Below are 23,196 nucleotides of genomic sequence, written 5' to 3' on the forward strand. Positions count from 1 at the left end.
TGTTGTTTGTCATGAAGATTCCTTCCTGTTACTTTTTGCTTACTCACAAGCCGAAAATAGATTTGTTATTAACAATAGTCCGTTCTTAACATTATAATAATATAAAATTCTATTTCAAGAATGGTTGAGTCATGTTTTATCGGGCCGAGATCTTTTCCGATGTGTAACCCTATATGAAAAACAATCGTTAAAATGTTGAATTTTAACTATGAAACAAAGCATTACGTATATAAGCTAAATTCGTTTACACGTGTAGATGTGCTGTGTGATTGTTTTTTTGAAAACTGATAAGTACATGGTTTTGTCACAAAATTAAATGAATTATAATACGTTAACTTCATATGCGTATGATTTGAGGCTTCTATTACTTGAAATGAAAGTTACGCAACAGTTTGTACGGCCATAAAGTTTGATGGGGTATCGTTTTTGTTTTTACTTCTTAGTGACGCGACTTCGACTCGTGTATGATTGATTTTCATGTGTAGGTACGAGTAGACACTAAAAATTCAACATTTGAGCTTGATTGAGACATTGACACTAAATAAAAGATTTTCCAAAGATTGTGGCAGAAGAAAGATTTTGTTAAAAACTATACGTAAAACCTGCTTAGGTTTTACAGACACGGTTTTACAAACGTTCTACCAGAACGCATGACTCAATTAATTTTAAAACAAAATCGATTTTTGCAATATTCGGCATAAAAGAAAAGAATTAAGTATATTTATAATTTCATTCGATTCAGTATATAACTAAAGAATAAACCTAGTCGTTAGGGCCGTTAAGTTGAATTTGAAATGCATTTTAATTAAACACTTTGCCAGTTTTCTTACCTTGTTCTTATCAACGCTTTGATTATGACTACATGCATAAAAAGGCTATTAAACTCATGACAGTAAGTCGTCAATAATTATGAAGGTATAAGTTGCTAAAAATACACCTCGATCTCAGCTATCAAACAGAAAGAAAATACATCAAACTCGGTACGACATTTTACGAGCTTTGCAAATACATTGAGACACCCTTTTTAAATGTAAGCTGTCAAATCAACAAGCACGATAGTAGTACATAATAATATCTGAATTTATCTTTGCCATGAGCCGTAGAATGCAGACTGAAAATGTTAACATCATGATAATCATAGCAACTGCATTCTTACCATGAAGCTGTTCAGAGTTTACTTACAAACAATGACTTAGTTTTAATTCCGTAAAATAACTTATGTAAACCCTTCCACCCATTAAAACAGTTAGAAATTTCACAGAACCGTAAAAGTGGAATCGCATTTGACCGGTCCTTTTTTTTATATCATTGTGCCGCAAGGGATTTTTGCAAACATTCAACTCACATTCGCGAAGACAACCAGACTCAGAATAATCATTCTTGAATCATACAAATGCTTGTCTTACGCGGCAAGTTTGGCGTGGTGACCACGTCGGTACCAACATGCAAATGCTTATTAGCGTGACCTACTCAATACTTTTATCAAATAAAGAACTTTTCAAAAATTATCATTGAATTCTATCAAAATCACAACTAACAGGAAACACGCTACAATTTACGTGACAAAGTGAACATGTTACACCAAACGGAACGGGTCATGACATTTCCCGCCATTACACCACTAACCAATTTAAAATAATTAAGGATTATCCTATTGGTTATTACATATAGCACTTACTTATAGGTGAACAAGAGAATTCATTTAAATATCGACATTCCTTCCTTCTTGTCAGTGTAACTTTAGGTTTACGTTACAAACTTAGCGAGATTGGAGTTACAAGTCGTCAATCGTAAATCACTTTTCTTTTAATCAGTTAGGTGGCGTACCGTTTAGTGTGGAGCGACGTCTCGACTCCTGAATAACGAAGATAACTGTCAGGCATTTAGAACCATTTTTTTTTAACTTGGCTATGCTTTGACCACTGCTCAAACAGAAGCGGTTAATGTTATTTAGCAATAACTTTTTCATTAATGAAGAAGGTTAGAAAAGTCCAGATACTTTACACAATAATCTTAAATAGAATTTAGGAATAAAATAATGTCATTAAGGAAGGTCTTTGTCATAAATATTATAATGTATATTGTAGGAATATCATTAGGAAAATGTTTATTAGAAAATACTTATAATATCAATTATGTAAAGGCAATACATTAAAATAATACAATAATAAGATGACGCATTCTATAACTATTAGGTGAATATAACATCCTTACGTTAAAAATATTAATTATTAACAATTAATAAATAATATAATATACTTATTATCATTTATTACTATACCTAATGGCCTTATCAATGTTAACAATTCAAAGTGTGAAGTTTTACCGCTTTTTTTGTAAAACTTTATGATGGACTAATGGCTGACCTCGGATTATGGTCGTGTAATGAGAACAAAGTCTACGGTAAACATTACTATAATTTTATGCTAAGTTAGTTCGTGTCATAGGAACAGATCATACGAAAAATAATACTGTGATAATTCGACTGAGAATGAATTATATCTGGACGTGGAGTCTTTAAATACACGTTACTAACAAGAGTCAATATAAATTTCTATCGTGGAAAAATGTTAATCAGTTAAAAAATTATACAAACATAATAAAACAACTAAATTAACCTAAAATACTATCGCAAAGTTAGATACCACACAAAATTATTTCTCTATGACTCCATAATGTCACTGTCTAGTTGACATTTCACAGTGACAGTGACGTTTCAAAAGTTTAAAAACCTGCACTCTGGTTGGGAATTTACCGCATTTAGAAACAAATGTATTTATAAGTATAACCTTAGTTGATCAATATTTTTTCCCTTACATGTCTTACATAACGTTCATTTTCGCTTACGCACCTTCCTAAGTGCAGGACGTGTTTAAATTAAGAATCAAAACATAACCTCTCTGCACTTTCATAAACAGTTTCAATAAAAATGTTTGTGTGTAAAAGTTTGATAGTTCGGACGAATATTTGGAGGAGACAATTATTTTGTAATCATGCCGTGAATTGTGTAATACAACCTCATTTAAACCAAAGGGGTAAGTAATAAAATAATACACAATTCGTTAAATTGCTTTCTTAGACTGAATTCTTGTAAGACTCTGTTTTAAACTATAAAGAAATGATTATCGTGACAGAACACGGACCTTCTATATAACAAACTTTACCTTTTAACTTAGCTTATGACACATGCCCTCGAATTTTTACTCAAAAACATTGATTTAAAAAGGTTTTTTGCTCTAACTCATGTTTAAAGCAGTTGCGTGTGAATATGCTCAAGTCATACATTATAACTGCAGAATAGAAGCTTCAGTTAGTGATAAATGACTGTTCTTTAGGTCTGTTTTATTTATCATTAGCCAGTTACATTAACCCATTTAATTTAATTTACTATGTAGATAACCTCCTTAAATAGCATATCCTCCTTCTTCTTAAATAATATGTCCATCTTCTTTATAACATACAGAAATCAAGTTAGTCGACATATAACAAGGTTCTTACTTATAATGGGCAATTTTATTAAGTAAATCTTTTCTAAGAAAATGACCAACTTAAAAAATTCTGTTTTACAATTTCAGGGACATCTACCTGTCTTCAGAACAAGTATACATTTGAAAATGAAAGTGTAAGGAATAGATATAATTTATTTAATTTATCAATACATAGAAAATGGTGCTCAAAAGGCTTAATAGATGAAAATCAAAACAATTTAAATGTTCAGCATGGGAGTGGTGAGTAAATCATCATAATTATATTGGTTTTGACAACACATTTTCTTTGGGAATAAAACCTGGTCCTTTTTAAAGGTGTTCACTGCAACACAGATCTAATATGCAAATATGTTTTTGAAAATTTTATTATTATATATTTATCACTGTTTTACGCAGTCAATATACTTTTTATAGAACAACTGCTACATTAAGGAATTCAAAAACATTTAAGTCTCATGCAAAACACACCTAGACTCAGAACCAGCATTCAAGGAACTCAGAAATCCCTCTCCTATATTTCCTACATCTCACCTGTTAATTATAAAACTAATCAACAATAATTATTATTACAGTACAAAAGAAGATCACAGAAATATTTCCGTTACCAAGAGTTACGTTGAACGAGCTTGCTTCTAAGACACCGGATAAAGTATTTGATATCCACTACAAACAGAGTAGTGTTGCACCAAAGGGAGTTTCAAAGAGGACTCAGAATAATGACTGGACTTGTACTTATACTTTTGTTTGGCCGGAGAAAGCTAAGTTTGAAGGGTAAATATACTTTATTCCATCCAAAAGGTTATAGTATTTTATTGAGTAAGTAATTTCTGTTGATATAAATACTGTATAATATTTTGATTAAGTATTTATCAGTTTTAGGGCCCATTGCTGTCTTCATGTAATATATTTAGTTTATGTAAATTTTCCGCGTATGTAAATTGTTAAATAAATAAATTATTGTGGGTGTCTAAGAGAGTTGCCACTCTATGCTGTGTATTGTACTGTCAGACATTCACGACTGCAATAATATTACTTAGAGCTGTTGTGGTAGATTTTCTTATCACCAACTTCTTATTGAAATATTAACAATTACATGGCAAGAAGAATAGATAGCTTATAAAAGAAAAGATGCCTAAACCTAAGAATCTTTTCTCTTGACAATATTTTTTTACTTCTTCAGAAGAAAAACTCACTCTTAGAATTTCATCCTTGTGACGCGCGGGTTTCACAAACATCACATTATTCGATACATAATGTAGGACTTTATTGCATGAAAAATCCTCAAACAACTATGTCTCATTGAGCAAAATATGTTTTACTTGCAGCACAGCAATATCAAAACGTAATGCAGCAGAGAAAGCGGCTACCCAAGCCCTCCACTGGTTATACATAACAAAGAGGATTGACAGCAAAGGCCAGCCCATATATGATAAGAATGTTCTAGAAAATATCAAGAGTACCCTCAATGATCCAATACATGTCACTATCAGTGATAAGAGTATGGAAAAGGTGCAAGAGATTTGGAATGAATATGAGAGTGGAATAAGTAGGTTTGTTTACGATTTTAATACTATTTTTTAAGAATAAAAACATGCCACCTGTAATGAAATTTTTGTGTGAGCAAATAATGATAGTTAAATTTAAAAAGATTCAATAAAATCGGTTCACCCAGTCCGAAGGTATCAAATACAAAACAGAAAAAAGACGAATTAAGAACTTCCACCTTTTTAAAGTCGCTTGAAAACGTTATGAACTAGAGTTTCTCGCGACTTTGTCCGCCTGGATGTCATTTATAGCATTACCCTCCTTTCGCAAAGTCCAACAAAAGTAACCTAGTCAATCCAATGTCAGCAGCCTCCATATCAGATTTCATCGAAATCGGTCCAACGATTTGGGCGTTATAAAGTAACTAACATTTATTTTTATACACATATATTCGCATTTATAATACTAGTGTGATGTTTTGTTATAGAGGACATTTATGAAGCTACATTTGAGAAGGCTAAACATAGGATTATACATTCGCCAGCAGTATTAACTAAAGATTCAACTATTGATGAAGGTAAGCAAACATAATTGAACACAAACAGTATTTTATTTTACTATGTATTTCTTCCTGTCAAATTTTACCTATATTTTACCTATCTCAGTGTGTCTTTTGATAAAAACGCTATATATTAGTTACACCACTGATACCCGCGTAGCACAAGCGTTTGCGTGATCCACGAATGCGTGTCCTGAGTCTGGGCGTCTTTGTGAATGTGACTTGTATGTTTGTGAAATACCCATGCCCTAGTCCAGAGTAAAATTCTTTAGACTAATATAATAAAAATAAAATTTGAACAATCATTTTTGAAGTCGTTCTTATTTTTATACTAGCTGTGCCCGCGACTTCGTCCCCGTGGGTAGAAGATATAAGTTATGATTTGTACCTGCCCTGTTTTTTTCACATTTTCCATTGTATTTTCGCTCCTATTAGTCGCAGCGTGATGGTTTATAGCCTAAATCCTTCCTCGATGAATGGTGTATTCAACACAAAAAGATTTTTTCAATTTGGACCAGTAGTTCCAGAGATTAGCGCGTTCAAACAAACAAACAAACAATCTCTTCAGCTTTATATATTAGTATAGAGTATAGATTGATTTTTAATCAAAAATACACCTTAATTACTTACCTTTCTGTAAGTACTTAAAAAATCGGATAATCTATACTCAATTAGATTATCCGATTCGCTAAAAGTCCAACATAACTAGGAAAAGGCAGAAAGTGTTTCATGTGTAATAACCAGATAACAGAGTACAAATTAAACATTATATTTCGTTTCAGATGATTTTTCAGAAGATGAAGAATTCAATAACATGAATGCTATATCAGGTAATTATAAAAGTACTATTTAAATAGATTACCTACTCAACTTGATAAACAATAAGAAATATTTTTTTCCGAACAATAAAAATCTGTCAATTACGAGTCAAAGATGCGACGCTGAGGGTTCTGTACAAGTAGAACGATTAAAAACACATTTGCAAACATAATTGGTCACCCATCAAGTTTAAGACCGTAACAACGCAATTCGTTGTTAAGTAATACAAAAGAATTACATAATCTGTAAAAAAACTTAACAGTCAAGCTTCACATTTTATAAGGAACAGCCTGGTGGCAGACCGACAGACAGCGGCATCTCACTAACATATATCAGTTTTTAGTCTTTATAGACCCAGAAAATTAACACCTGTATCTGCAAACCTTACCCTGTTGCTGCAGTGTGTAAAAAAATAAAAAACAGTACATTTAACAATATTATTTTTATCCAGAAATAAAAACCCATGTACATCCTGTATATGGGAAAAATGTGAAAACTCCAGCCGCATCAATCCTCGAAAGAAGAAATCGTGTTCTGAACAAGAAGTTTCAACAATATGATGAAGATCTTTCACCTTTGCCCATAGATGAATATAGGTGAGTGTTCGAGTTATATTAAAATACTTTTAGTTCTTAGTAAAGAGGTTCTATTGTCGAATAGAGGCAGCAGGCTTGAACCCTAAATTGTTCACTTCTGTGTTTAAATCTGATTTGAATTGGGGTCTGAATTCGTACCACATTATTATCCTATTAATATTATAAACGCGGAAGTTTGTATGTATGGACGTATGGAAGTTTGTTCTTCTTTCAGCAAAAACCACTGAACGGGTTTAGATAAATCTTGGTGCACAGATAGTTTATAACCAGATTTTCACATATAGCTGTTAGTTCCTCAGTTACACAGAACATAGTCGACTTGCCCTATCTGAAGTTCTGTAGGTCCTTACGAATCTGGTTAATTGAAGAGAATTTCTATTCTGTAGAGGAGTTTTTAAGAAAATATCCGTCTCAGTCTTATCATTTTAGAAATGCATTGTAATTTTACATTTTTTTTCTTTTCATGTATTGTGTTTCTTTGGTTTAGCGAATTGTTTTCCATAATTTTGTTATTATAATATGTCATGTGCTTGTATGTCAACTAATGTAGGTATTTTAAATTTTCTCAAACATTTGCATGCTGTTCTATAACCGCGGAATGTGTCTTGCTCTGAAAAAAAAATTGTATACCAACTCTTGTACCACATTTTATGCAAATAAATGATATTATTATTTGTATCTCTTTATAGTCACGGGATCACTTCATGTGAAGAGACCCGGTCCTTTTTAAAGGCTTGCACGGGGACACAGGTCCAACATGTAGAGGCCTTGTTGAGAATTTTAATCTAATATGTGATGGGGTATCTACTAGGGATCATTCATCTCCGCTCTATGGGAGAATGGACATGAAGAATCCAAAGTAGATACAAAACTATTGCAAGAATGTGTGTATGAACAATTAGGCTATTATATTATGATAAGTTATGTGGACCAGTTAGTTGGATTTTCCAGAAAACTATGACACCTGCCTCTCTACACATGGTAATGTAAATAAATTGGCAGGCGGTGACTCGCCGCTCACTAGATGGGCCCCCTATGATACCGTCACGATTGACAGCAGGTGGACAACACCAGTGCGAGCGGCTAGGGGTGTAGAGAGGTGCGACACCGATTTCACCATCGCGGGCTACAGACCCGGAGCGGGTTTCCTCGTTATTACGCCATTAGACACTTCCACCCCCGAGCATATAGCTCTAGCGACCCCTCTCTAGCCAGCCAGTTAAGGCAAGAAAGAGCTGGGAGTCCCCATAAAGAGTGACCCCCTGAGGCATTCAGGTTCCGTTGTGTCGCTACTCACAAACAGCTCGCCACAAGCTGCCCTGCGGATGTATGCTCCTACATAGACCTTCAGATACATTTTTTATTTATATCTCAAGGTTTGAAAAAGCTTACTAATATGCCCTCTGGTCTTGCGTTATTCCCATGGAGAGAGAGAACGACTAGCCCCGAGGGGTCATTATAACCCCTGGGGAGGGGGATATTATTATTATTATTATAGTTTTTATCACGATTTTATGTTCCCTGGGATCATTTTCGAAAACAACTAGTAACCAATATTAATTATAATCAAGTGCTATCAGCATCAATAGTACTTCCAATTTGTCTCATTGCATAAATAAGCGTTTTTCGTTACAACTTGATTTCAATGACATTGAAGCCTACCGGCCGTTTCATGTCAAAAATTCCTTGACGTTATTTAGACTTTTCTTTCTTGTAGTCTACTACGTCACTACGACATTAAATAATAGGTATGATTGTGGTTTAAGAAGAAATTTTGGTAAAACCCCAGGTAGCAGGAAGAGATTTCTTAAAAAAAAATAACCAGTATCTTTATATACCTCTTTCCAAATGCTTGTAATTAGTTTAACGCTTGAAAAGGAACTAAGTCTTGGACCAACTGTTTTGTAACATCTTTTTATATTTAATTTGCAAATAAACACTTTGACTTCATATATTATTTATGCTACTAGCTGTACTCTATACAACCAGTCGAAGCCATAATAGATCTATTGAACTGTAAAGAAATTGTAGTCTCCACGTTTAGCGCCTGTCAGTTTTCTATAAGCAACAAGTTATGTCACTTATAAAAGATACATTGCTATGTGTAAATTAAGTGTCACTTCTGTTGCGTTAAAAACTGGAATTTTAAATACAAAACAAACCTACGTCCTGGAAATGAACTTCTCGAAAAATTTCTTCACCCATATTTAACATATAAACATATGATTTGACATCCGAGTCAAAACGACCTTGTCAGCAAATCGTGCCACTCTAAACATCCTTGTAACACTCCCTGCAACCTATTTATTCCCTAATACGGACCTCGTGACCTCCAGCCCTGTATACCGAGGTCGCGTCCCTTAAACGTGACCTACAAAATCTACAAATTCATTGACTGACCTTGAATAGCATGACCTTTTGGGACAACTTCTGAATTGCGGTTTATAGGTTACATGTTTCAGTATTTAGGTCGGGGAGTGCTTTAGATGTAGTTTAGTCATTGTTTTATTTCTTATGCATTTATTTGTATAAGTCTTCTTCATATTAGTGAGAAAACTACGCAAGCAATTTTAATTAGAGAATGGTATGGTAGAAATTTTGGTCAGTAATTTGGAATATTGATTATTTTGAGAGATATCATATAAAATCAGCACTAAATAGATGTAGCGATTTGATAACTAGGCTTAGTTTAGCCTAACCAATTGATAAAAATGACTGGCGACAAACCGATTTCAAAATTATCAGAGTGCAAAAGTATGTCATTATCCACTCCGTCCATTTCGCTCAGGTCAAAGCATCATCGTCAATGATTCCAAAAACAAAACAATAGCGATTATAATTTCCAAAATTCACTCCTTAAATATCCATCATCATAAATCTAGATCTAGGAAGTTATCTATGTGTCCTATACTCTCGAAACCGTATTCACCTACCAACCAAAAGTGAACGGCATTAAAACCTCATTTTTACACTCGGGGGACATCGCGACCTCGTTACCTTACAAACTGGACCAAACAATTTGTTTCTAGGTCACTTTCGGTTCGAGAACGATGCGTTTCGCGAGTCGAGAGCAGAAAGTAGATGGCTGCATCTGCTTCTATGTCAGAAATGCATGTTGCTTGTGTATTGAGGATATGCTTGTGGTAGTAGGTTAGTAGGGCTGTGGGTGGGTTGTTTTGGAGGACGAATTACTGTCCTACGTATATAGATGCTGTGATGTTTCGATGTTTGAATGTTGGGTGAAATTTGTGGACTAGATTTTTGTGTGACATACTTTTAGTATTAGAGTTAGTTTTAGTTGGGTAGAGGGTTGTAGGTTAAGGAGTCATTCAGTCAATTTCAGTCACCATTCCAAAGGATTTTTTTGGATTGATTGTTTATTTCTTTTATTTAAATAAATATAAAGTTAAATTAATTTCTTTTTTAGAAACTGACGTTTTCCCTCTTCCCTAAGTACGTACGAAGCACTATTTAACTTCGTAAATTTATGAATATTTTTTCATGAAGTGCATATAAGATCAAACGTTGCTCTCTACGTCAGAGACATCAACGTAACGCTACGTTGCACCGACGTCACTCAACGAAACCGAAAGCGAATGAAATCGAAAGTTCCACTTTCGATCATCAGCTGTGTCCACGTCACTCTGACGCAGCCCTCTGACGTAGTCCTCAGACTACAGCGTGACGCTATCTTCGTCACTATTACGCTTTCTACAACTCTCGGTTTCGTTTTGCGTTTCTGCCAAACTTTCGCATCTCTGACGTATGTTTATTAGTAAGAGTGTTTTGTGACCTCTTTTAATGTATTTTGGCGTTCGAAAGTAGGTTTCACTTTTGCTTTTTATTTAGCTGGAAGTTTGTGACTCGCTTATGAACAGCTGAGAGCCTGGACAATCGTACACTGCATGAGAACAACTACTAAAACTGTTTATACAAACACTACGTAAAACTGTTTTAAAACTTGGATTTTCTTTCTTACACAACTATAGATTACAGCGATTAACTAGTTAATTTTTAGACTCTCATGTGCTTGTGACTGTTGGCTGTTGAGATTTAGATTTCCAATTAGATATTTTCATTTCGTCACAAATGTAAATTTTTGTCATTTTGATGCACCGTTTTTTTCGCCTATATTTAAAAAAGTAAAGTGCCTTTTGGAATTCAGTTCGTATAACGTTTCTGATGAATCTTTCCTGAACGTGTTTTTACTCTCAGTCCCTCTTTAAATCATTCTTCGACATTGTCCTGCCGCATATTCTTCCCAATATCCTTAATAACCAAAGACGTTCCAGATATTTCTGACCCACCTTAATCTTTGCAGGGACCAAATAACTTCAACTCTGGATCAAAATCGTGTCCTAGTAATAGTAGGCGCGGCGGGCTGTGGGAAGTCGACGCGCGCGCCGGCGGCCATACTGCGGCAGTGCGGCGCGGGGACCACAGCCATTGTGTCCGAACCGCGCCGAGTGGCGGCCGTAGGACTCGCTGAGAGGGTCGCCAGTGAACTTGGAGAAGAGGTATGTGGGAAAAAGGAGGTTAAGGCTTCTCCACCAGAGATGTACACGAGGGATGTCTGTAAAGAACCAATAGAATCGCTTCGTTTACCTCGCCTCGGTCAGCACAAATCTGGCGGAGTTTCTTGCCATATGGCACGGTAATATACTCCCTTTTTGTACAACGCCATCTAGCTTCGAACTGGTGAAGTCTGTTCTATGAGTACTGGACAACTTTTAAATATACTTCTAAATACAACCATAGAGATGTCGAAATAAAATTCGATTATAGCCGCAGAACCTAGCCCTCTTTTAAGTCGGATAAAGCCTATGTGCTACGCCTATGTGCTAACCTAAAATATCAACTACCACTAAACCAAATTAAAACGATATTGGTCCAACCATTTGGACATAAAGAGGTAACAAACATACACACACATGCTTTCTCATTTATAACATAAGTGTTATGTTGATTTCTAGGTGGGAGAATCAATTGGTTACCAGGTGAGACTCCAAGCCAAGCCCCCGAAGCCTCCCGGTGGCTCCATACTGTACTGCACCTCAGGAGTCTTGTTGAGGAGACTGCAGACAAATCCGGGTACGTTCAATTCAATTCTTTATTGCACACCATAATATTACATAGGTGGTCTTATGGTCTATTATTAAGTAAGTTTACAGTTCAGTTCAGTACAGTTGACCTATGAGCCCATACGTATCGCAGTTTCCATCCCCGCGGATCACACAAGCACTTGTGTGATCTGCGAATGCTTGTCCTGTGTCTGGGTGTCTTTGTGCATGTCCCTTGAATGTTGGCTGCTGACTTGATGAACCCCGCGACATAAGAATTAAACTCCCTGCGGATCTGAAGAAAGATAGAGAAAGACTACCTAAATCTTTCTCTCTCCTTCTCATAAGATGGGTGGAAAAAGAGTGGGGATGACTTTGCTCAGCAGTGGTACATTCCAGGCTAGTAATATTAATAGTGCCTGCCAATTTAATTCCATTTTTATGTGTTCAAAGGCAGGTTCTATAGTTTTCCATAGCTTGTGAAGGAAACGATTCCATTTAACATTGTTAAGGCCAAAAACCCTTATTACATACACAATACCATTTGCAATAGGTTTGTAGCTACCTTTTGCCGTCCATATTTGTTATTTTATAGACCATGAGTGGATGGCCCCTGGTAGATCCCCCTGCCCCATCACATTTTATATTAAAGTTCTCAACAAGGCCTCTACATGTTGGACCTGTGTCCCCGTGCACGCCTTTTAAAAGGACCGGGTTTCTTCTCATGAAGTTAAAACGATAATGAAAAGAGATAGTAATAATATTTCTCTTCTCCAGGCCTCTCCGGCTGTAGTCACGTCATCATAGATGAAGCTCACGAGCGTGACGTAAACACTGACGTCACTCTTCTGTTGCTAAAGAGGGCGCTCAGCATAAACAAGGACTTGAAGATAGTTATAATGAGTGCTACATTGGATATTGGTGTATTTACGAGGTGAGTTACTGTATAAATACATTTTGGGACTTTTATAAATTTTAATGATGATTGCAGACAGCAACCGTAAAGTGAAGGGTGTTGTAATAGGGTATGTTTGTCTGTGGTTTCATAGCCCTTGAATGGTTTGAGTGATTTTAATTAAGTTTGTTTTGTATTAAAGTTGAATTGTTTGCGAGTGTTCTTAGACAAGAATGAAAAAAATCGGTTTAGCCATATTTTTCTAGTGATGTTTTCCAAATATCTTTACTAATTTTATAGCTATTTCAACCAATGTCCTGTAATAGAAGTCCCGGGTAGAACGTTCCCCGTTGAAATATTGCACTTGGAAGATATACAGAAGAAATTCAATTTGAAACTGTCGCATACTTTGGAGAACTGTCAAAAGGAAGATGGGAAACCTCAATTGAACTGTCAAGAGGCAAGTACCTACATTCAAGCAAGTACATACATTATTACTGGTATTAGGTTGTGTTTCTAATTCTAAGTGAAAAGTGTAAAGGAAAAATAGTAACTAAAATAATTCAACTAAGATCTCTTTTTGCTTGCCTGATGATTTTTTGCTCTGAGTCAAGGCTCGAACACCCAACGTTGTTAACTTAGTTGATTATTGTCTTTGCTTTGACAGAAAACTTCTAAACTCGCCAAATAGTCCAGTGAAGCAGTCAGAACTTGTTCTCAGCTTATCTGCATGGCTCAAAGATCATAGCATCAAAAATCTAGAGAGGCATAGAGGTCACTTGTCGGCAAAAAAGTTATTGATAATTGACATGTATCTACGAATCAACGTACCTACTGTATAATCTTCTTTTTTAAGCGATATTTTTTGGAAATCTATCGGACGGACTAATAAGAGAAAAATTTCATTAATTTATATATTTTTAGGTAGTCGATATAATAAAAGCAATCGACAAAACACAAAAAGAAGGCGCCATACTTGTTTTCCTCCCCGGTTGGAGTGAAATAAAAATGACGAAGCAATTGCTAGACGATCACTTTGGACAGAAAGCTACGCATTTGATACTGCCAGTGCATTCTAGGTAAGGACAAATACATTGCAACTTTAAGTCGTATTAGTAAGGTTCGTATTTGATACGCATCATTATTAGGCTTTTAGGTACTTAACATAGATAAAAATCTTTCAGTTAGTTTACCATGGGCAAGTTTTTCATTTATTGAAGTGCGTACTTTTAACTCTAAAATTACTACTTTGCAATCAAAATGCATTTTTAAACTTGTTTCGCAGACGCATGTATTGTATAAATCTAAAAAAAAATCGAAATTTCCTTTTTTTTACTTTTACCGATTATAGAGAAAACAAAACACAAACGCTAATGACGAAAAAATTCCTTAATCCTAATTCTCTATCGATAAAATACAAAAAAAATGTTTCAGACTATCAACCACTGACCAAGCAAAAATGTTCGCGACCCCACCGCCCGGCGTCCGTAAGATAGTGCTGGCCACCAACGTGGCCGAGACCTCCGTCACTCTGCCCGACGTCGTGCATGTACTAGACTCAGGGGCTCACAAGCAGAACCGACTCAAGGACGGAACGGGTATTTACATACATATGTACATAATCATCATGCTTTTCTTCTACAACTCTCTTTCACTATATTTTGATAGTAACTATCGTTATATACGGTTTACTCACGCGTATTTATCGGGGCTGCCCGACTCTACTGCTTAAGCCAAAGTCACGGGATCACTCGCGCATGCTCTACGCGATGCTGCCTCGCCTTTGTCCTGTTGGACTTCTCGAAGGGTCGGAAGTAAGGAGTATTCGTTGTAATAAACATTTGTAACAACGAACTGAGCTGACATGTTCTAGTGTATCCGCCCTCCACAAATCTGACAAGCTTATTATTTCTTTATATTTTTTAAACTTCTGTAATAAATTCTCTGTCTGTTTCAGGGACAGCTAGTTTGGAGACAGTTTGGGTGTCTCTTGCTAGTGCCAAGCAAAGGACAGGCCGTGCTGGGAGAGTACAACCAGGTGAACTGCTATCCTTTTTACCCGGGTAAATTCTCATGGACTGTGTCCGCCCTGGGGAAAGCGGAGAGGTATAGTCTTTTACCGCCTAAAACCACCGGCGTGCTTCACCCTTCCCTTGTACCTGAGACCTCGATGGGTTACCACTCGCTAAACTGTTACATATACTAATTAATAAGCATATTAAGAGTTCAGTTATCAAGAATTCTTTTGAAATTACTGATCTCGGTAACTTAATTGGTGAATTGATTGGTGCCTTTGACCAGAGTCGCAGGTACGGGTCCTGTCTTTTTTTATTTTTTTGCGGAGTCGTGTTGTAAATCTGGGTATACAAAGACGTATATAGGTATACAAATTCATCCAATTATTTTCAGTAATGATTATTTCGACTTAAAGTTTTATTAATTTTCAGGTCACTGCTATAGGATGTATACCAGCGAAAAGGAATCTGAATTTGCACCACACAATACACCTGAGATTTTAAGGTATAACGGGTTTTTTTTCTGGTCTCATACATACACATCTAATCAATCAAAGTACATAAATAAAATTAAACGGTTTAAAGAAGTCCTTTCCTATTAACACTTTAGACTACTAGAATAATTTCTATAAGGACTCTAACCATACATACACACTAACATAAGATATATTTATTGTTATAAACAAATACTGTCGAAATGAAAAATAGTATTCATTCAATTTTTGCTTAAAAATAAAAAGCTACTAAAAACAAATATAAAACATAACAAAGAATACCAAATAACATGACTGGACTGCAAGGATAGCCGAGCAGTTGAGGTCACCACGCCAAAACCACTGTGCGTGTCGTGTCGCGGGTTCGATCCCCGCGTAGGACAAGTATTTGTGTGACCCACAAATGCTTGTTCTGAGTCTGGGTGTCATTGTGCATGTAATTTGTATGTTTCTGAAACCCCCCGCGACACAAGGATTAAATTCCTTAGTGCGGGAGTCGATATACAACTGAAATATCAGACATTTTTCTTTCACAAGACTTATAATTGTATCTTAATATATTATATCTTAATTAATTACAGAGTTCCACTTGAACAAACTGTATTAGAGTGCAAGTCGTATGCTCCAGATGAGAGGATCGGCAGCTTCCTATCAGAGCTACCAGAACCGCCCTCGGAGAAAGCTATCCGGTACGCTGTAAATGATCTTATGGAAATAGGTAAGAAAATTTTGTGGAATATGTTTTTGTATTTATAGACAGAATGTTGTTGGGTCGAATTAGATTTTACTATTGATGTCTATTGTGAATATGAATGAGAGAGTTCGAGATCTCTGTTTGGTAATAAAATTTGTCGTCCGAAAATGGGATATAGAAATCCGATTGTGAAGTGAGAGTATCAATAACTTTTCCTTTGCAATTCTGCTGAAGATGATTGTTCGTTTTCATTATTTTTTTATGTTGTCCTATTGCACGCCATTGAGATATATCTTATTTGCGTGCAATTGAGAAGGTCTATGCCCACCAGTTGATGAATATTGATTATGAATGAGTATATTCTATTGATTTTATTCCCCAGGAGCCCTCACCCCTCTAGAGCAGTTGACCCGCATAGGGTCCTTGCTATCCTCCATCAGCCTGCCCCCGCGCCTGGCCCGCAGTGTCCTGTCCGCCGCACTGTTGGGCAGTCTGCCCTCTGTGGCTAGTGTGGCTGCACACGTGACTACCAACACTGAGGTCTTCGTCAACGCCGCCGATAGGAGAGATGGTGAGTTGTCTATCTGTCCGTATGTCGAATGCCATCTAACAAAGTAATTAAACTTTCTCTTAAAAGAAGTTTACTGCCCCGCCAATAGACACAATAACGAAGTCTTCGAAAGTCCTCATCTACACTAATATTAGAAAAAAGAAAGATTTGTATGTATGTCTGTAATGAATAGACGCAAAAACTACTGGACCGATTTCGAAAACTCTTTCACAAATAAGTCGCGGGCAACAACTAGTTACACAATAAACTAGTTCATTTAATTTCACCAAAAACTATATTAACTTTCCCAGAAATACGTGAATTCAAACGCAACTACAGCCCGACATCGGACCACGCGGCGTTATATGGTATCCAGGTGGACTTCGAGAGACAATCCCTAGCCGATAGAGAGCGCTTCTGTTCCAACCGTGGCCTGAGGCCAGACAGACTGGCCTATATACGATGTGAGTGCAAGACTATGCTTAATAGAGTCATGTATTTAATAATAATAATGCTGGAGAACTCTTGACTAAGCTATAACTGCACAAGTGAATCGATCACAGGTTAACCTACGCTTGACGCGGTTGGTCCGTAGATGGGTGACCATCAAGGCATATACATATTTGACAGTCGTTACGGGTAGTCAGGAAATTGAAAATCTGACTACTTGTCTTATTTAGAGGTATCGTGTTGCGTTGTGTTAAAGAGCTGCATCCAGTTAGCCGAACGTCATAGTTTGACAAAGGCTAGGCTGATGAGGCCATTTTTTTCAATGCCTTTCATGTAGTTTAATACTATAATAATGAACTTCTTTCTTTTCCCACTACTATGAATTGATCAAATCTCAGTGAATGGACTTGTGCGTGACGTCACTTCTGTGTGTATAAATTTTGTGAAGTAGTGAAGTCAAGAGCCCCCTCTTCTAGACTTATAAATTAATAAAACAAGAGAGCGTGCTTTGTAGTTTGTTTCGCCATTTCTTCTTCACAGCTAGAACATTTGTTAAGCGGTGAAGCGAATCAGATTGCGGTTTCCTGACTTTCCAATCATACAATATATAACTAATATTTTCTCCCACCAGCCCTCACAAACCTCATTCTAGAACAAGTCCTCAAATCCAGCATCATAGCCCCGACCACTGATGCGGAGGAACTGAGCCAGTTCTCCGAGATTGAGGAGTTGATGGCTGGAGTACTGCTGTCCGGAACTGATGCGATACTCACCACGCGGAGACATGTACAGACTAAGAGGAAGCTGAAGACTGTTGTGGATGTTATTACCAGGTAATATTATGAAGGAAGGACGGAAGGTAGCCAGGTTATAGACGGCGTCGCCGTGGACGGCCTAGGAAGCGGTGGCGATATAATTATACGCTTACCGTGTGAGTTGGTTTCATGTGAGGACAGACACACGGGGAATTTGGGGGAGGCTTTTGCTCAGCAATGGGACTCGGACCACAGTAAGCTAGATGAAGAATGAATTGGAGGATTCGTTTGTTTGCTTGCTTGAAAGCGACTCAACTGGTCGGCTTATAAATTCTTTCTTTTCTTTTTCTTTGAAAAGTAGTCGTAATTTTAAATAAAGCTGCCCTTTACATAATTGAATTACAGTGAATATCTTAGAAGAAATCACTGCTTTAAGACAACTCCGCGGTAAAACAATTATTGTTGGTGCACGCAGCGCAGTAGCGTGTCCGGTTGGTGACTTTGCAACGAAAGCGCTTGCGAAGGCTAGTCTACTGTATAATATTTTAGTCAATTGTATAAAGTACCTATGTTATTCTGTAAGGTATTCGTCTATGGGCCTTAGTAGCCTGATAATAAAATGATTTGTTATTATTATTAATGCTATTTTCTCTGTACAGTACAGGCGAGCGAGCCCACATCGGCAGCGAGAGCGTGAACCACAAGATCCCGAAGCAGTCGCGGCCCGCCCTGCTCGCCTACTGCGGGGGACATCACTCCGCTGAACGAAGAGCCCTCGTCGTGTACAAGACCAGTCTTGTGCCCCCACAGACACCTGTGATATTCTGTATGGGGACCCTTGATAAGGTAATTTGATGTTCAGTATCTTTGAGGAATTAAGGATGCTGGTATGAGTGCTCATTGATTTCAATGCTTAAATGATGCAAATGTTTATTCTCGCGTATTTATCGGGATTGCCCGACTAGTTTCGGACCCAACCGGAGTCCTTAATCATGAGCTGTCGCGTCGGAATCGCGATGCGAAAACTAGTCGCACGATCCCGCGTAACTCGGATGTTTGAGAAATCCCCGCGTCACAAGGATTCAAATTAAAATATTTAATTTGGGAATCGTTTAAACATAAAATAAACATGACAAAATGTTAGATATCAATGTAATTCGAGAGTTGGTCTATATTTGAACATCTATATGTTGAAAAAACCGTCCAAGTGTAAGTCAGACTTGGGTCCAACTTAAAAACTTTTTTGATTTTGGAGAAGTGTAATATTGTCAAAACTTAATGCTTGTTTTTCTTATATTATTATTAATATCAATGCATATTTGGAGTCTAATTAAAGGAGTATTCGATTATTCCCCTCGTACGACCTTGTAATTAATTGATAAATTTATGATTGATAGATATATTTTTTGACAAAGGATTTTTTTTTTTTTAGGAAGAGAATGGTGATATGACAGTCCTGAGTCTACCAAAGCATCGTTTGAAAGTACACATTCCTACAAGGTATGCTTTTTTTATATCCTATACATGATAACTTACAAAAGTACAGTATGTAATATCTACACGGTTTGATTAATTATTAGGTTAAATAGTAAATCTAATTTTTTGCACAAATATTAAAATAAAGACTAACAATCTTGAATGAATTCTGCAGTGTGTTATCTCAGGTTTAAATTTCGGCAGTCGATCGACTTAAACCACTTGATATTTATTTTGGTTATAAGTGTTATAACGTGACAGCCCCTTTCAACCAGGATCAACATGATAACCAACAAGAACCTTCCTTTTTTAGAATCGTCCCAGCCACTGTCTAGGCAACGAAATTAATCTGATGTGATAAATATTTCTTTTGACACCCGCACTAAGGAATATAATCCTTGTGTCGCTTGTGTTTCACAAACATTCAAATCACAAGCAATCGTGAGGGTCGGGCTCGTCGTGCTCAGTGGGTTTAGCTTGGTGGCCTCAACCACTCAGCTATCAGTATAAAATAGATGAATAAGGAACTTGAAAAAAACATATCAATTTACCCTTTACCCCTTCTAATATTGAATTATAAAAAACCCAGACGAATACAGTTTAGAATTTGACCTATCTTTTGGGGATACCCACATTATAAAGTTCAAACAACCGGTATCGGCACTTGCCAGACAGTTAGGAAACTTGAAAAACCCGCATCTTTAGAAAACTGACGTTCGATTTTAATGAACCGTGACGTCATAAAATATGTTAGGTTACTCTAAAAACCAACGTTTTTAAGTGTCACTCCATTCAAATCTTATCAAAATCGGTCCAGCCATTTTTATAGTTGTAAATTGCAGTGTCATTGGGCTTAAAGCTACCCTGAAAGTTAAAGCCTGCTAGCTTATCGGGAAGGGACTCAAAAATGACTTGCAAACATCCAACCGGAACGACAAACAAACAAGAACTCACTAGTTAGGCAGGTTGCATGTTTCTCCCGGTAAACAAAATAATTGTTTAACAATAAAATAAATTTTAAGCTTAATTTATTGGTATAAATAAGATACAATTGTTTGCACGGATAGACGAGTGGAGGTCACCAAGCCAAACCCACTGCGCGCATCGTGTCGCGGGTTCGATCCCCGCCTAGGACAAGCATTCGTGCGATCCACGAATGCTTGTTCTGAGTCTGGGCGTCATTGTGCATGTGATTTGTATGTTCGTGAAACCCCCGCGACACAAGGATTAAATTCCTTAGCGTGGGATGCGTTTAAAAAAAAAGAAAAAAAAATGTAGGTATTCACATGCGTCAATTTAATTTATTATCTTGTTCCAGCCAATCCGAATACATCATAAAAGCCAGAGAAATGTTATGGAGAACTCTTGAATACTACTTAGAGAGGGACGTCAAAACATTAGAGTATGAGCATCATGAAAAAGTTACAAAATTCAAACTCAAGTTGGTTAAAGCCATCGGCAGAATATTAGTGGAAGGGCATCGGGATTATAATTTAAAACCTAGAACCAGTGTATTTGAAAGCTTCAGATAAAAGTAATAATCATGTTTCTGTGTTTTATTTTTTCCCTACGAGTATGAAAAACCTGTAGGATCAAGTGATTGTTTATTGAAAAAAAAAACAAAAGATTTGTTCTTTTCAATTCAATTCATTTTAAAAATATCGTATTAATTACCTATGGCAGCATTGAAAGCTAGCTACTTACTGTTAACTAGCTAAAATTGAGTAAATTCCAGGATAATATTTGCTGTTAATGCTGTGTTAAAAAAATATATTTTGATCTCATATGACAGACTTTTTTCGATAAAATAAAATTTTGTCTACATTGTTATCATCGACTGTTAGGCGGTACGTAGTTCGCTGGGACAGCTAGAAATTCCAAAAATAATTTTAATAGGTATTTTGATTCAAACTTCGGTCACTCGAATTTCGGGTTTTACTTGATTAAAAATATTGGGTTTTCGATAAAACCCAATACCTAAAAAGGTCCCTAAAAACGCTTTAAAGGTCATTGCAAACTATCGTTACTGTAACGTAGTCATACGATTAGCCATAAACCACTTGGACCTAGCTTGTTTTATATGGCCTAGACTGCCTAGAGTATGAGCCCTAGCTCCCTAACCCTAGCCCTATTGGTGTCTCTTCCAAAATAGAATCTCGAGCGCTCGGCGGGAGAGTGGGGATCGCTTTGCGCATCGTAAAATAAAACGCCAATCAATTGTGCGTACTCGTAGTCTTGAGGTGCATGCAACTTCAGCAAAGAACGAATTTCTACCAATGATAATGACAATCACTGCACTTTAGTTCGCCCTGCGCCTCACTTCATACCACAAAAGGGACCCAAAAAATCACTTCTGTGCAGGTGAAAGTCAGCGCTCAAGATCCGTGCCGGTAACTATACCTACGTCGGAAAATATTGTTCCACAATAACGAAACTATGACACATGGAATGACGCTCTTAGATCGCACGAGCAATACATACCACCAATAGAATAAATATTGACTACGTGCAAACATTTGACGGACGGGTATTTTTGACGAGTGAGGGGCAGTACAAAAAACGAAATGAGAAGAGTGTACGCAAACGTAGAATGACGTAAAACAATCAGAGATTTTTTTCAAAGAACTCGCGCGTCGTTTTAACTTTGTAAAAAGGCACATTTTTAATAGACTACAAAAAGGAGGTCAATTCGTCTATATTTTTTTTTATGTTTGAAAAAATAAAGACAAAAAAAATATAAGCTCCGACTGTATTGATTTTGTTGAATCTTTTTTTTTTATTTAATGTCAGATAGCTCGCATTTGGAGTCCGGTCGCGCTGGAGTACGTATGGAGAGGCCTATGTCCAGCAGTGGACAGGCTGAGATGATGATGATGATGATGAGCTGTCATTTGGTCTTAATACAACAAATAATTATATCAAATTTGGTTTGTAGTCGATGCTGTTTTTGCTGAAAGCAGTATTATAACCTTGACTACTTGCATAACGGTCTCTCTCTTCAAAGCATCGACCCTCGAGCGACGCCGTGAATCTGGCTTAGGCACGTCTGTCTCGCTTCAATTTTCATATGCTTAAAATAAAAAATGTTCCACAACTTTCACACTACGCCATCTAAGCATTTCTTAGCGTCTCTCACTAAGCAAATCTTGTATTGTGCGTGTATAAAAAAATACATCAATAACACCCAGACATAGAAAAAAAAAATATGGTGCTCATCTCAAACATTTGTCCTGGTTGAGAATCGAACCGACCGATATACCTCTGGTATAGCATTCAGGGCCACAAACCACTAGACCAACAAGCCAGATTAAAGTTATAAGACTATTCTAAATACCCATTTAAAAATTATGAGTCATTAAGTATATCGTCATCTAAAAAAGTCTTAAATAAATGCGGTTTTAATTCCATATTTAAGCGGGAAACTATAATGTCACTTATATGTCAAATGTTTACGCAACACTCAAATCAATACCATTATAGACTCCGTTTCATGAAAGAAGTCCCGCGGAAAATAGTGGGAACTAAAATATTTACATACTAAAATGATGCATTGGCATAGATACTAGCGACACACCCGCGGGACTTAATTCATTAGGTATACCTATGCCCATTAGCTATACTACGCCGTAAAATTATAAACATTGAGTAAAACCTACATCATATTTTATCGAATGTGGGTTTTCCTAAAACAATCGGTCACGTAACTTTCGGAATTCTCAATATTAGTTTGTGTGCAAGTTTTATCCTTATCAAATTATGCAGCGTATTAATTTATAGTTTTTTTCCAAGAAAAGAACATATTTTTTAAGTTCGTTAAATGGAAATAGCTCAATATACCTTAATAATATTGATGAATTTTG

The 23,196-nt window shown here is 36.5% G+C and overlaps 1 protein-coding gene across 1 annotated transcript; it reads left to right on the forward strand.

The window, feature by feature from the left end:
* The first annotated feature begins 2,653 nt into the window (after positions 1–2,653).
* LOC113499703 (ATP-dependent RNA helicase DHX30-like) lies at positions 2,654–20,882 on the forward strand. The gene is made up of 22 exons (XM_026880270.1): positions 2,654–3,035; positions 3,576–3,728; positions 4,061–4,259; positions 4,814–5,034; positions 5,461–5,550; positions 6,315–6,362; positions 6,803–6,947; positions 11,269–11,464; positions 11,921–12,038; positions 12,785–12,941; positions 13,203–13,362; positions 13,827–13,981; positions 14,337–14,500; positions 14,860–14,940; positions 15,350–15,422; positions 15,993–16,129; positions 16,488–16,676; positions 16,967–17,119; positions 17,737–17,938; positions 18,520–18,706; positions 19,293–19,360; positions 20,655–20,882. The coding sequence occupies exons 1-22, from the start codon at positions 2,930–2,932 to the stop codon at positions 20,866–20,868; spliced, it is 3,216 nt and encodes a 1,071-aa protein (XP_026736071.1). The 5' UTR covers positions 2,654–2,929; the 3' UTR covers positions 20,869–20,882.
* Positions 20,883–23,196: the final 2,314 nt, after the last annotated feature.

Source organism: Trichoplusia ni, chromosome 12 (genome assembly GCF_003590095.1).
Source record: "Trichoplusia ni isolate ovarian cell line Hi5 chromosome 12, tn1, whole genome shotgun sequence".
NCBI classification, from domain to species: domain Eukaryota; kingdom Metazoa; phylum Arthropoda; class Insecta; order Lepidoptera; family Noctuidae; genus Trichoplusia; species Trichoplusia ni.

Bases quoted from the DNA above. Each gene is read 5' to 3' on its own strand.
- LOC113499703 (XM_026880270.1), top strand. From the start codon at position 2,930: ATGTTTGTGTGTAAAAGTTTGATAGTTCGGACGAATATTTGGAGGAGA. The intron at 5,035-5,460 runs GTAGGTTTGTTT...GTTTTGTTATAG, and splicing joins TGAATATGAGAGTGGAATAA to AGGACATTTATGAAGCTACA. The intron at 14,501-14,859 runs GTATTTACATAC...TGTCTGTTTCAG, and splicing joins CCGACTCAAGGACGGAACGG to GGACAGCTAGTTTGGAGACA.